Source organism: Embiotoca jacksoni, unplaced genomic scaffold, assembly GCF_022577435.1.
Source record: "Embiotoca jacksoni isolate LCO1_2020_lvr unplaced genomic scaffold, fEmbJac1.0.p SCAF_18, whole genome shotgun sequence".
Taxonomy (NCBI): Eukaryota; Metazoa; Chordata; class Actinopteri; family Embiotocidae; genus Embiotoca; species Embiotoca jacksoni.
In genome coordinates, this window is record NW_027185318.1 from 2,599,360 (window position 1) to 2,614,173 (window position 14,814).

General features: G+C 42.8%; 2 protein-coding genes across 2 annotated transcripts; one reads left to right on the forward strand and one right to left on the reverse strand.

The window, feature by feature from the left end:
* The first annotated feature begins 36 nt into the window (after positions 1 to 36).
* LOC138199820 (sushi domain-containing protein 4-like) lies at positions 37 to 5,900 on the forward strand. The gene is made up of 11 exons (XM_069152045.1): positions 37 to 120; positions 701 to 860; positions 1,625 to 1,816; positions 1,933 to 2,124; positions 2,368 to 2,559; positions 2,787 to 2,981; positions 3,189 to 3,380; positions 3,672 to 3,866; positions 3,950 to 4,082; positions 4,179 to 4,567; positions 4,655 to 5,900. The coding sequence occupies exons 2-11, from the start codon at positions 725 to 727 to the stop codon at positions 4,678 to 4,680; spliced, it is 1,842 nt and encodes a 613-aa protein (XP_069008146.1). The 5' UTR covers positions 37 to 120; positions 701 to 724; the 3' UTR covers positions 4,681 to 5,900.
* An 82-nt stretch (positions 5,901 to 5,982) lies between these two features.
* LOC138199823 (hepatic sodium/bile acid cotransporter-like) lies at positions 5,983 to 11,319 on the reverse strand. The gene is made up of 6 exons (XM_069152049.1): positions 11,009 to 11,319; positions 8,777 to 9,195; positions 8,412 to 8,616; positions 7,835 to 8,013; positions 6,499 to 6,698; positions 5,983 to 6,377 (listed from the first exon to the last, which is right to left on the reverse strand). The coding sequence occupies exons 2-6, from the start codon at positions 9,163 to 9,165 to the stop codon at positions 6,355 to 6,357; spliced, it is 996 nt and encodes a 331-aa protein (XP_069008150.1). The 5' UTR covers positions 9,166 to 9,195; positions 11,009 to 11,319; the 3' UTR covers positions 5,983 to 6,354.
* Positions 11,320 to 14,814: the final 3,495 nt, after the last annotated feature.

Genomic DNA, 14,814 nt, shown 5'->3' on the forward strand with positions numbered 1-14,814 from the left:
CAAACCGCAGTTTTACCCGCAGTCGCGTTTAAATGTGTCGGGCGGAGCTTCGTGACCGTTCGTACATGTCTACGGAGTGAGGCGGCGATCGTGGAGGTTTTTAAAGGTCGTGTTTTTGTGGTAGGTGACGTTAACGTCCGTGTTTATTAGCATTAGCGAGCGAGCTAAAAAAAAAAAAAAAAAAAAAGGCTAATATTGATTACCTTGAGCTTAACAATGGAAGTCAGATAAGTTGTGTTTTGGCGGTTAGTCTTTTTTTTCCTGAAGGTGTTTGCACAGACAGTAAGTCCCTTATCGTCAACGGTGTTCTCGCCATTTATATACGACGTCGTTTTTTCGGGCCTTGTTGTCCGTCAGACACCGGAGCTGGAAACGGAACCGATCACAACCCGTGTTGTTGTTGTTGTTGTTGTTGTTGTTGTTTGTGTTGATGTAACTTTTTTCCTCCAGGACATTGCTTATATGATCGTCATGAAAACAGAGGGGTTGTTTCCCGTCCAGAAAGCTTCGTCCTCCCGTCACGTGCTGCCATTGTCCCCCCCCCCCCAACACACACCCATTCAGCTGGCGGCCGTCCGGCCTCTGCAGTGTACCTGCGCCAAGCAGGTGTCAGCACATGGGGGGAGGTGGAGGAGGAGGAGGAGGTGGAGGATTTCATCATCATGTATTCATACTAGTCTGATTTATTTATCTTTTCCAGGTTGAGTTGCCTCTGAAGGGGAAGATGTGCAATGGGATGATACAGTCAACATCAGAAACAGCCTGCCGGGCTCACGCCTCCTTCTCCTCCTCCTCCTCCGCCGCACCGTCCTTCTTGCTGCTTCTGTTACTGACCGAGGTGTCAACCGGGCGAGGGTCAGGTAAGAAGCAGCGACATTTGCTTTCTTTTCTGTGAGGAAACGTGACCGAGCGAGCGGGTGCCGAGGCCGAGGCGATCTATTGAACATTGATTTCAACGTCCGTCCGTCATCTGTAGCCGCTTGTATACGGAGCCTATCCCAGGTCACAAAGAAGGACAGGTCGCCAGTCTGTCACAGGGCCGACACATAGAGACAGATGGAAACAAAGACCGTTCACGTAAAAAATAATCATATATATTATTAAGTCGACTGTCGCAACAAAGTAAGTGTTAAAGTTTTATATGCCGGCGTAAACGTAACAGTTTGTCTTCCAATATTCAGTCAAAATTAACATATTTCTGTGGTTTGTGGTAAATCTGATCTCCTGTCACCAAAACCACTTCCACACTACTGAAGTCAAACTTTCCCTTCTGAAACTAACTCCTCAACCATGAATCCACTTTCAGCAACGCTTGTATTTATTGCGCATAAGTCACACACATAACACACGTCATTTTACTTAGTGCAAAACAGTATGTAGCCATTATCACGATATACATGTTTTTTGGCACATCAAAAATAATACATTTATTATGAATAATACAATATGGGGCACCCCCGCCAATGATATATTATTAGTCAGTGTAGTTTACACACCAAGCGGGTGATTACCTATATAAATCAACTTTATAATGAACCTCACTTAAATTAGTTAGTAAATAAATAAAGGTGTTCTACAAAAATGTTATATTGAAACTGTTATAAAACAGGTCTTTTCTTCCCAGGATGTGTGAGGCCATACATGGTCCAGAACAGCTGGGTAAACCTCACAGAAACCAACAGGGGCTCGTTCCCGGCGGGCACAGTACTGCAATACAGCTGTGACCCAGGTTACCTACCAGATGGACCCCACATCCTCACCTGCTCGGCACTGGGACTGTGGTCCTCCGATCCTCCTCACTGCATACGCAGCGGTGGTAAGATATTCCGTCCAAAACCATAATTACTTTAAGTCTTTTTCAAGTTTTAAAACATATGAAAAAATTTTTAAGTTGGGCTGATAAGTTCTGTCCCCCCCCCCCCCCCCCATCAGCATGCCTACCCCTCTCCAAACCTGAGAACGGGGGCTACACCTGCCACCCGTCCCCCTGTCGACTGTTCTCTCACGGTACTGTGATTGAGTTCTTCTGTAATGAGGGATTCGATGTCAGTGGAGACTACAACTACCTGAACTGTCAAGACGGACAGTGGGACGGCCCCATGCAGATCAGCTGTGTCAGCCAAGGTGGGTCAGTCCTCAAATTCACATCTGTCAAGAGGTTAATATGTTGGTCTTAAAATCTCACACGTCACCATAATAATGCCAGAAAAAAAAATTGATAAATCAGTCACCTTAAAAAGGTGGTCTGAACACTGTTAACACTCTGAGTTCTGGACCTGTGAAACACTTTCTATCAATGCGTTTCATGAACAAAATGTTATGAACTGTATTTTTTTTTTTTTTTGACTGTTGTCTCCTTTTTTGAAGGTTGTATAAGACCCTCTATGGTGCAGCATGGCTCAACTAATCTGACAGACACCAACAGGAGCTTGTTCCCAGTGGGCACGGTGCTTCAGTACAACTGTGACCCGGGTTACCTGCCAGCCGGACCCAGCATCCTCACCTGCACCACGGTGGGACACTGGTCCTCTGAGCCTCCTCGCTGTGTACGCAGTGACGGTAAGGACACGCCTCCTCACATCATATCTGGATTCTGCCTTTTTAAGTCGCATCAGCGTTTTATAGTTTGGAGTTTTAATTCAACAACATTTATCGTAGGAATACCAATGGATGCAGACAAAGTCCATTTTTATTACAAGATGAGGCATAATGGCACTTTAGTTGAACATTGGTAGCACTGATGTTTTTTTTATTAATTTATTGTATTTCTTTGTTTGCTTGAACAGTATGTCAGCCTCCATATCAGCCAGAAAACGGAGGTTACACCTGCCATCCCTCCCCGTGCAAAAGACTTTCTCACGGCACCGTGATTCAGTATTTCTGTGATGAAGGTTATATTCTGAAGGGAGACTATAAGTTCCGTACTTGTCAGTTCGGGAAATGGGACAACGTAATGCCGATCAGCTGCGTCATGGAGCAAGGTAAAGATGTATGAGCTGACATTTAAACTGTCAGGTGAACAACTGCAAAAGTCTCTACAGATAATTTAATGTTGAGGTTTTTTTACTCTGAACTGTTGTATCTTTTTTCTTTATAGCGTTTTGCTAAAAATGAACAAAGCATATATTTGTTATTAAAATTAATTTTAGCACTGAACTGTGTTTTTTTGCTGTTGTTTCTTTTTGAAGGTTGTATAAGACCCTCTATGGTGCAGCATGGCTCAACTAATCTGACAGACACCAACAGGAGCTTGTTCCCGCTGGGCACGGTGCTTCAGTACAACTGTGACCCGGGTTACCTGCTGGACGGATCCAGCCTCCTCACCTGCACCACGGTGGGAGACTGGTCCTCCTCGCCTCCTCGCTGTATACGCAGTGACGGTAAAAACACCTCCTCATCGGCCTGTCACACATTATGTGTGAGAGAAGAAAGTGAGACATAAAAGATTATTTGTTTACTGTCTTTGAACAACAAGACAATAACAGTGAAGATGATCGCTCAGTGAAGGTTTTCTCAATCCTGCTGAGGCATAAATCCTTTGAAATCTAGTAAAACATTTCTTCTTCTTTTTCCCCTCAGAAACAATCATTTCAGTTGTATCCTTGTTTTGATGTTTTATTGTTGTCGTGTGTTCTGTGTGATATATTTATCGTGTTTCTTTCCTTGAACAGTATGCCAGCCTCCATATCAGCAGGAGAACGGAGGCTACACCTGCCATCCGTCCCCGTGCCGGAGATTTTCTCACGGCATTGTGATTGAATATTTCTGCGAGGAAGGTTATATTCTGAAGGGAGACTATAAATACCTGACCTGTCAGTACGGGGAATGGGACAGTCAAATGAAGCTGAGCTGCGTCATGGAGCAAGGTAAAGGTTAGATGCCACATTAGAACTGTTAGATAAACGATATCTGTCCAGATCAGCCTGCTAACTGCTTATCTGTCTCACAGACCGCAATCCAAGTTTACCGTTGGGGATGCCGGCGTTGTCTATCGTGGCCTCCACAGCCAGCTCGGTGGCTTTCATCCTGCTCCTCGTGGTGCTGTTTGTACTTCTGCAGCCGAGACTCAAGTCCCTCCATCGGTGAGTCTCCCCTTCAAATAATTTGTCACCGCCAACATGTTGGAAGGGAAACCGTGGAAATAGATTTTAACGTTCCTGTCCGTCTTCCTCACCCAGACGTGATCCGGGCGTGTCGGGGCAGCCCGTGTCCATCATGGTGGAGGGGGTCCAGGTGACTCTGCCCTCGTACGAGGAGGCTGTGAGCGGCGGCGGAACCTCGGCTCTCAGCTCGGAGTCTCGAGTCCAGATCGTGCTGTCTGAGGGTCAGCATGCCACGACGCCGGAGGCTGGCCCCTCTCGGCCTTCTTCCCTCAAACAGCAGCAGTCAGAAATGGCCGTAGTCCACCCCGTTCCACCATCCTCATCTTCCTCATCACCTTCATCGTCTACCTGGGTTCTGGAGCAGGCAGGTGCTGCAGCAGGCACCTCATCCTCACATAGAAGGCCGTCTGCAGGCAGCGACCAACACAGCCTGTCTCTGGACTCGGAGATGGACTACTCCGATGGTAAAGCTGTTTTTACACTCACCTCTCCCCGCTTATTTAACTCCCTTACTTTGTAATGATGCAGACTTCTCTATGTGTCCTCCACAGACATGCCATTGCTGAAGGAGGCCTGAAAAATGCTTCAGCCTTTGGACTTACCCGAGACAGCCAGCTTTGCTACTGACCTGCACTGGTGAGCAGGAGTTTGTCAACACAGCTGTCAACACAGATCGGCCGAACCGCAGAGGCTCTGAGTGACGCTGTGGGTTTCTGTAGTTCATCTGACCACTCTACAGGAGAGCAGAGGGATTCACATGTACATACACGCTTACATTTTTATAGGAATTCCTAACACCATGTATGTATGTCTGATGTCTGAAACTCGGCTTGAAAAATATGGAACAAAACGGAAAGAAACACTTCTGAACGTCTTAAAGGCTGTTGGGAGAAAGAAAAAAGAAAAAAAGGACTGATGTTTCTCAGTTAAATGGACAAAACCGCAAACTCATTCTGGGAGTTATTAATGTCATTCGTGTCTTGTTCACTGTTACTTTCCTTTGACAACACATCCCATCATTTAAGAAACACATCGGCAAAGATGCATGAATCTAAATCGCTCAAGTCACGTGCACTCACGACGTTGTTTTCCAAAATTTTTGTGATTCTGCTGCTTGTCCACTTAAGAGTTCACTCTGCTGAGTTGAGGGCCCGCATTCATCACGTCATCTCTCCAAAAAGTTGCATCTCCAAATATGTTTTCTTCTTCACACTTGTACCCTTTCCCCCGATGGCCTTAGCTTTCCACTTCTATGCACAGGTGTCTATAATATGTGAAATAAGGAATTTAAAAAAATGAATGTCAGTCAAATGCCTCCTCCGCTTAGTGATATTATGTGTGGCTTCGTCAGACACGTCACTTGTACACCAGAAAATATTCTCTTCTTAATTTATTCTGTCTCCTTGGGAACTTCCCGTTTTTCAGTCTAGCTGGGGAAATTAAAACATGTGTTTAATTTATTTGTGCCCAGAACGCTGTTGATCAGCCACGGCTTCTTTTAATGCTTCCACAGCTCATGGACAAAGTAGGTCTTTTCACTTTGCAGCTTCAGTTTTTGATTCTACTTCAAGCACATTATATGTGACACAAAAAAAAAAAAAAACAGTAAGTGTACAGATTAGTGTAATGTCAGTGTTCACTTTGTTTGACTGTCCATCAAGTTTTCTTTTGGACTGACGAATGGATTTTTTTTTGTGAAGATGGTATTTTAATATATGTAAAAAGTTTTAAGTTAAGTTTATTCTGTATATATCATGATCATTTTTGATTAAATATTATTTGAGGTGTTCAAATTGACTTTATGCTTTTTCTATTTAACAGGCTTTCACATCTTCAAGACATCCCAGACTCTTTCTCTTACGTTAAATGACGTTTTATCAAGGAATTTAATAACATGACACGTCTCCAATCTCAAAAGGACAAATGACACATCAATAATTTGTGATTGTGATTATATGAAATCTTTAAAAAAGAAAGTTAAGTTCCAGCCTTACCTCATTATCTTAATTATTTACCTTCTAGTTCAATATATTCTACACAGAGTTTACATGTTATAAGCTTGATTAAATAAACAATAGTTGCAGTATTAGTGGTTGAAATGCTTCATCAGTTTTTCACAGGCTTGAGTGATGAATATGCCGATGAGGACGCTGAATGGCTGCATACTCAGTATGTTGGACTCAGCTCTCCTCTCGGCTGCCGGTTGCCATTTGCGATGCCGTCAGGGTTGATCGGACTCCTCTGTTTGACCTCACCACTGATATATTTCCGTATCTGTTGAATAGAAGGGTGATGTTACAGTCCTGCTTTTGTTTGATCTCAATTCATGTACGTGGAGTGAACTCGTGCGCTCCTCCGAGGCCTCGCGCTACAAAAACACAGATGTGACATTTACCCTCAGCTGGTGGCTTGGCTGTTTGGCAGCATCTGAAGCACAGGGCCAAGAGAAGGGCCTCGGCGCACTGGAACGTGATGTACAACAGGGGGAAGAGAAACATGGGTCCGATGACCTGTGGAGGAAAGGCCACCTTGAGGATGGCAACGCACAGCTGGATGTTTTGACACCCTGTCTCCATGGAGATGGTTCTGCTGCATCTAAAAAGAGGTAAAAGAGGCATTTGTATTGCATTACTTTATGTGTTACATTATTTTAATTGGATACACAAATGTACCAATTTTATTAGAATATATCTTGAAGGTTTGAATCGTTTTTCTGAATCCCTCTCTGCTGTATGATGTATTACTGAACATATTGTTTTTATGCATAATGCTTCCTATTTAGATAATGTATTAAATAATCTGGGCAGGACTATTACAATGGACCTGTATTCAGATACTTTACATAAGTAAAAGTAGCTTCATTAAAATATATAAGTATATTGCATTGAAAACGATACTCAAGCCAAAGTCTTATTAACAAAATTAAATTGTTGGGTTATTACTGTTGGTCAAGATGGAGGGAATTTCAATTATTCTATATACTGTTGGGTATGTAAATATTTTCAGTAAATCATATTTAATCAGCTCATAATATTGAAACATGCTTTCAGATATTTCATGGAGTAGCCAAGAAATTTCAAGCAATATGAAATGGAAAAAAAATCAATTACACTGTCTCCAATTTGCAGTTGCACTACTTAAATAAATGCGTTTACTTGTATTTCGCCGCTGCTATATGAAACCTGAACTGTGTCCCAATTCCATACCTCATAGCAATTCCAGGCAGGTTTTTACTTAGTAGGGTCCTGCACTCACAGTAGTGAGGTGACTAAATCATTTTACTTTGAAAAGAGTGCTGATGTGACATCAATGGTTTTCAGCCCTCAAGGGATCCACAGATCAATGTTGCTTTGAAATACAAGATGCTTTTACCCCTCAAATCCAAGTAAACAAAATCGCTCTTTGGTGGCATCGCCTGGCGTGCTTATGGTATCAAAAAGAAAAACCCACTGACCGCTGCAAAGTTTAAATAACTCCTGTGGAACATTTTAAATCTTACAAGAAGTTGTGCATTGTGAAATTTCACTGCAGTTTCACTTTCACTGAGTTTCACCATGTTTAAGTATCCATGACATCTTTTCCTGTTGCACAATTCATAAAAGTATCATGATTACAGTGGAAAAAAAAAAACAGGCGATAATGCAGGTGGCCCTCGGGATACATTTAGAATAGAATTGAGAGAGACCCGCTTGTATAAAGAGAGGTATGCGTAATAATAAACCATCACTTACTGTGGACTGAGTTTGCAAATGACAGACATGACATATCCCAGTGTGTAGCCAATCAGCGGCATCAGCGCAGCCGCGCAAAGAATATCCGGCACGAGGACCATCCATATTGTGTCTTTGACGGCAATGGCGGACAGGACAAAAACTATGATGCTGGAGATTAGCAGGATGGTGAGACCAACCTGTTGAGAAAGCAAAAACACATTACATTGATCAATTTATCTCCCCTCAGTCATAGTTTAGATTCATCATCAGAAGTCTCTTCTTTCTGTGTCCAAATGCAGCGAACATCATCTGAGAGCATTGAAGTCTGGTCTTAGTTAGCGGTGGAAGACTGATGGCTTCCTGTTGTACAAACCTTCCTGTTTATTGCGAGTACACCCACGCTGCCAATAGTTCTGGGAAACACATGCCTTTCGTGACGCGTAGATGCGTCACAATGTGGAAGTCAAGGTAATAAAATGAACGAAGGTTCACTTTCAGAATCCTGTGGTTCACGCTGCCTCTCCATCGCACTTGAAATGAATGAAACCATTTTCAGTAACATAATGAGGTTATGTTTGATTTTAGGTGCGCTCACTTTTTTGACCATTGATGAGTAGTTTGGTTTGTAGTGATTGATCATGATGCCGATCGCACAGGGCGCCAGGGTCAACACGAGGGCAATGATGATGCCGACGAATGGAACGGCATTTTCCAGACCAGGGAAGCCTTGACAGAGGATGTAGAGCAGCAACGGCATCAGAGCCAGGGCCGCGATGCTGGAGCAAGTGGTCATTACAATGCTGGAAGGGAAGAAGAAACATCATTAGACTGACATGTCTGAAATGGGAACATCTCATGTTTCTGTTCATCGGTCGTCTTCGGTACGACGTCCAATCGTGCCGACACAGTTCGAGCCGTCAATCATTGAAAACGGGAATCGATACATCGATGAGGGTTTACCTGAGGTTCATGTCACCTTTCATCATCAGGGAAAAGATGCTTGACAAGCTTCCCCCCGGACAGCAGCCGCAGATGAGCACGGTCACGGCCTTTACGGGATCCAGCTGCAGGACTTTGGCCAGACAGAAAGCAGTGAGGGGCATGATGCAGAACTGGGCCAGCAGCGCGATGGCTACTCCTTTTGGCTTCAGTAGATGGGCCTTGATTTTGGAAAGCTCCATTGTGACGCCAAGAGATATCATAGTGATGGAGAGGATGGTGATGGTCAAAATGCTGATGACTTTGTTTAAGGGCCCCGAGATGTTCAGCATGCCCATGCTTCCGTTGCCTGAGACGTTCCCTCCATTGTAGGCGTGAGTTATTCCCTCGTACACTTCTGTCACGTTCATCGTGCCGCTGTGATTTTACTGGGCTTCCACCTGCCACGCAAAGCAAATTAACTGTATGAACATTATGATTTGAAATCATTGGTACAGATGTTCATATTGATTGAATTTGTAGTTTTTATTTTTAGATGGAAATTAACTCATTAAACTGGTTTATACAGCAGCGGCTTGAACCTCCTGCAGGCTATAATTCTTACTGCGGAATATGTTAATAGCTGCTTTCTTCATGTGTTTTTAATGGTTTATAGAAGTGTTTCTGACCAAAACCACTAGTGCAACTTCCCCTTGTTTGTGAGAGCAACTTCAAGAATGTTTTGTTGTTGTTTAAAAGAAGAAAAGGTCATAAATATGAAGCTTTATTGTGGAAAAGAGCTATTTTGTATGTTCAGTAAGACGTGAATTGGGCATTTCTAGGGACAACTTTCAGCTGCTGATCTGGTGTGCTGGTGATCATTTACAGTAAATGGATGATGTATGTTGGAAAAGCTGGAGGGCTTCATATCATAATATAATACATGTGTTTTTAATAAAAAAAAAAATGTTTACAAAGGCACAGAAGAACATCAGGCTTTAGCTACACAGGCAATACTTGATGGCATTGATTCCTTTCTGGCTTTTGGTCTTTGGGAATCATAGAATATTAGAAAAAATGTGTCAGAAAGAGAGACTCTTCATCTCGTGGACGTACGACTATAAATGTTGTAGATTAAAGAAAATGCCAACAGGTGCCCTGTTTGGCCGACCAGTGGGTCATCATAAGGGGGCTTCTTTGACCTTTCCCAGTAAAGTATGTGTGCACGCTGCTGGTTTTTCACTGTTACTGTGCCAAGAGTGAAGCTGTACCATCAGAATCCAAGGAAACAAAATAAACTAGGGAGACATCTAATAAGTATTTAATATGCATGACATGTATTCCTTTAGGGAAAACAAAACAAGCCAAGAATCCATTATGTTGACAGTGTGAGGACATCTGAAACACTTGAGTCAATCTTTGAACAAAGGTGTAACAGGCATACATTTAAAGTTAGATATAAAGTGTTGGATTCATGTTTTGAATTTTAGAAACAGTGTTTGTCTGTATTGTTTTACTTTCTCTACTTTTGTACTACTGTCTGATATATCCCATCAAACTGATGTTTTTTACTCTAGTTACTGATTTTGATCTGCTATTTTATGTAGAAATATTTAAGGATTGCTGAGATTTAGATCTGTAAATAATTACAAATGCTATGGTGCCATGTTTCGGAAAACACAAGGACAGATACCGGAGATCATTCCTGCCCACTGCAATAAGACTGTACAATAACTCACCTCTGGCAAAATCCATCACAGCACAATAACACTGTTGACTGTGTTTCTTGGTTTGTTTGTATATAATATATATAGATATATAATGTACTGTACATACTGTGCTTTTTATATTTTATATTTTTTACTGCTATTTACTGCTATTTTATTGCTTTTCTTCTATTTTCTTCTATTATTTCTATTATTATCTTATTGCTTCTGTATGCTGCTGTAGCGAAAAAATTTCCCCTCGGGGATTAGTAAAGTAAATACCTACCTGCCCTACCTAAAACCAGCTGCTCTTTTTTTTGTTTGTTATTATTTTGTCCTTTGATACAGTCAACAAAGGTCTTCAAGAGGCAAAAGTAAACTATTTAGTTCTCTGGTTATCAACTGTAGTCTGACAAAGTGCATGTGTGCATGTCGAAATTAATAAACACACATAAAAGAGATCTGCATGACATTTTCCTAACACAAGTCCACAACATTCATTTGATATAAACTTGTACCACTCATACTCTCTAAAAACAAAGATGTTGTAATAAATGCACGTCCTTACCTTCATTTCAGACGACTGGCTGCAGCTTCAAAACTTCTCATTGGCACACTTGTTTCCATCTCGCCTCACATTCTTCTGTCTAACTCCTTTTCTCTGTGTTTGAACCCCCGTGTCCTCCCCTCTCTGTTACATGGGCTCATGACAACACGGTAGGCGTAAACTCTGCTATCCACTCCACACGAGACCAATAAAATCGCATTACATGGAAGTCCTTCAACATCTATTTTAAATTAAATGTGTTGCAAAGACTTTGCGTGAATCCAGATTTCAAGCCAGTTACTGGAAGTTGTCCATCACCCAGAGTGAGGGGTCTCCCCACCTCGTTCCTTTTTTTCAGGACACCGTGGGAAAGCTTGGCATCGGTGGGTTTGATCATTTGAAAAGAATGTAGTTGCTCCATTTGCCCACACTCGCATGTCTAAACAGGCCTTAAATTAATATTATGCAACCAGGCAGAGGAGTGGCTTATCAGTCCTTTCAAAAGGGGGCCATTTTACTGGGGTGGTTTTGTATACATGGGTTTCCAACGTATGTTGGACAAGAATTAAATGTTACTGCCCTAATCTCTAAAGTATGGTAGAGATTAAAGGATCTGACTCTTAAAAGTCAAATGCACCTCATGTGCAGCAAGTTGTTGGAATCCCTTTACGGGGCCAACAGCTTGTGTTACATGAACTTGCCTCATGCACGGATATCTGGGTTACACTTACCACTTTCATAAAGAGCACTGACATTCAAATAGTAAACATAAAGTACTAAACTCATTTGTAATAAATTAACAGCTGGCAGTAAAAGAAGTGGAAAACCCAGAGATGAAAATAATTTGCTGATCTGTTAATGGATGAATCAAAAAAACCAAAAGAGGTGTAGTTTCAGGTTTTGGGAGGCACTGAGGACATAAAAGCACTTTTTATGTGTGTATTCATAGCAATGTGTACATCTTATAAATATCACCATTTAAAACTGAATTTAAAAGAAACTACTGACAAGTCTTCTTCCATCTCGACCACATCACACCTGAGCCTTAAAGATTAATACTCTTCATTGATTCTGAAAGTTTTCCTCCTCTCAGGTTCGTCTTGAAAAAGAGATTTTGAATCTCAATGAGATTTCCTGATAATAAAAATGAAGCTCTGCAGTCGGTTAGACAGGACAGATGTACTTACAAACTGTACCCAAATATTGACACTTGTGGACACTGTTTTACCGTCAGACAAGTCTGTGTTTGAGCAAATATGGAATTTCTGGTGCTGACAATTTCTTAAAATGACTGACATAATGAATTATTAAATGTAATACAGATTGATGTGTGTGTGCTCTTATTGACCATAATATGTTTTAAGTTACTGGTGGCTTGATTAATGTTTTTCACTGGAGAGATAAAACAGTGAAGACAGAGACAAAGGTTGAGTGGAAAAAAACTTATTTCATGTATATCTTTGCAGTGGTGCAGTTGGTTTATAAGCAGTGAAATCCTGCTGTTAGAAACTATTTAGAGGTCTGATGGTGGAGGGGGGAGGGGGGCAGCTGATTGTGAGCTAGGCCACCATCTGGCCTCATAATCATATGCTGGGAGAAGAGCAGGAGCCCAGCTGTTGGACCACACAATGCCCACCTGAGCAGGAGCCTGTAGCACAATGCATCCCTGATCTAGAACCTTTTTTTTTTTTTTTTTTTTTTTTTGCAGGTAGGCTACATTTAGACCTCTATTGAATAATGTGGCATCAGATATGATTGTAAAAAAAAAAGTTTAAAGCATGACAAAGTGACTATGTCATCTAAAGGATGGAGAGAATCCACCAGTGCAAGGCTGCAGGACCTGACGGCATCAGCTGCGTGGTCCTGAAGACCTGTGCCGCCCAGCTGGCTGAGGTCCTACAACACCTCTTCAACCTGAGCCTGAAACAGGAGGAGGTCCCGGTGCTGTGGAAGACGTCCTGCCTGGTTCCAGTCCCCAAGAAGACGACTCCATCTGGCCTCAACGACTACCGACCGGTTGCCCTCACATCTCATGTGATGAAGGTGCTGGAGAGGCTGGTCTTGGCCCACCTCAGGCCGCTGGTGAAATCTTCTCTGGACCCTCTGCAGTTTGCGTACCAGCCTCATGTGGGAGTGGACGACGCCATCATCTACCTGCTGCAACGAGCTCAGTCTCACCTGGATGGTACAGGTGAATCTGTGAGAATCACTTTCTTTGATTTCTCCAGTGCATTTAACACCATCCAACCACTGCTGCTGAGTGAGAAGCTGCGGGTGGTGGTGGTGGACACGTCCACCGTCTCCTGGATCACTGACTACCTGACAGGCAGACCACAGTTTGTCCGTCTGGGCAGTGTGCTGTCTGATACGGTGGTCAGTGGTACTGGAGCTCCTCAGGGAACTGTTCTGTCCCCCTTCCTGTTCACCTTATACACAACTGACTTCCAGAACAACTCAGAGTCAAGACATCTGCAGAAGTTCTCTGATGACTCTGCAGTGGTAGGATGTATAAGGGATGGATGGGAGGAGGAGTCAGTGGAGGTGTATAAGGGATGGACGGGAGGACGAGTACAGGGCAGTAGTGGAGGACTTTGTGGAGTGGGCGGGAAGAAATCAGCTGCTCCTGAACGTGGCCAAGACCAGAGAGATGGTGGTCGACTTCAGGAGGAAGACGACGGCTCCACAACCGCTGAGAGTTCTGGGAGAGGAGGTGGACATGGTGGAGGAGTACAAGTACCTGGTGTCTCCATGACAACAGACTGAACTGGAAGACCAACATCAACGCTGTCTACAAGAAGGTGATGAGTTGACTCTTTTTCTTGAGGAAACTTTGATCCTTCAATGTGTGCAGCGAGATGTTGGAGATGTTCTACCATCTGTTGTGGCCAGTGCTTTGTACTTCGCTGGGGTCTGCTGGGGGAGCAGCGTTGGAGCAGGAGACACCAACAGACTTAACAAACTGGTTAAGAAGGCCGGCTCCATCATCGGCTACAAACTGGACAGCCTGGAAAAGGTGGTGGAGAGGAGGACGCTGAACAAACTATTGTCCATATTGGATAATCCTGTCCACCCTCTCCACCACCTGCTGCAGGGACAGAGGAGCACTTTCTCTCAAAGATTCCTCCAGCTCCGCTGTCACAAGGACAGATACAGGAGATCATTCCTGATACAGGAGATCATTCCTGCCCACTGCAATAAGACTTTACAATAACTCACCTCTGGCAAAATCCATCACAGTACAATAACACTGTTGACTGTGTTTCTTGGTTTGTTTGTATATAATATATATATATATATATATATATATATATATATATATATAAACTGTGCATTTTATATTTTATATTTATATTTTTTTACTGCTATTTACTGCTATTTTATTGCTTTTCTATTATTCTATTCTATTCTATTATTTTATTCTATTATTTCTATTATTATCTTATTGCTTCTGTATGCTGCTGTAGCGAAAAAAAAATTCCCCTCGGGGATTAATAAAGTAAATACCTACCATACCTACCTACCTAAAGGAAATGAACAACCCTGCTGGTCCTGAGGCTGCTCCAGCTGGTAGGAGTATAACGGTGTCCTGTTATAGCACGTCAAAAAAAACCACCAAAAAAACAACCCGCGTGCTGGCCGGGAATTGTAGTTCAAATACCAGGAAAATCATTTTCTGCAAAAAAAAAAAAAAAAAAAATGACCACATTTCCCGTAAGGGCTTTGTTTCCTGCCCGCGCATGCGCAGTGTTTGTTTTGCCGTCCATGTGTAGGCGAGTCACGTGTGCCGAAGCCGTCGGTCGTCATGTCTCCGCCGCTGTTAGCACAGC

Excerpts from the sequence above, each read along its gene's own strand:
- LOC138199820 (XM_069152045.1), top strand. The coding sequence starts at position 725 with ATGTGCAATGGGATGATACAGTCAACATCAGAAACAGCCTGCCGGGCT. Across the intron at positions 2,560-2,786 it reads TCGCTGTGTACGCAGTGACG|TATGTCAGCCTCCATATCAG; the intron begins GTAAGGACACGC and ends TTGCTTGAACAG. Across the intron at positions 3,867-3,949 it reads GAGCTGCGTCATGGAGCAAG|ACCGCAATCCAAGTTTACCG; the intron begins GTAAAGGTTAGA and ends TCTGTCTCACAG.
- LOC138199823 (XM_069152049.1), bottom strand. The coding sequence starts at position 9,165 with ATGAACGTGACAGAAGTGTACGAGGGAATAACTCACGCCTACAATGGA. Across the intron at positions 8,014-8,411 it reads ACTCATCAATGGTCAAAAAA|GTTGGTCTCACCATCCTGCT; the intron begins GTGAGCGCACCT and ends CTTTCTCAACAG. Across the intron at positions 6,699-7,834 it reads ATTTGCAAACTCAGTCCACA|ATGCAGCAGAACCATCTCCA; the intron begins GTAAGTGATGGT and ends ACCTCTTTTTAG.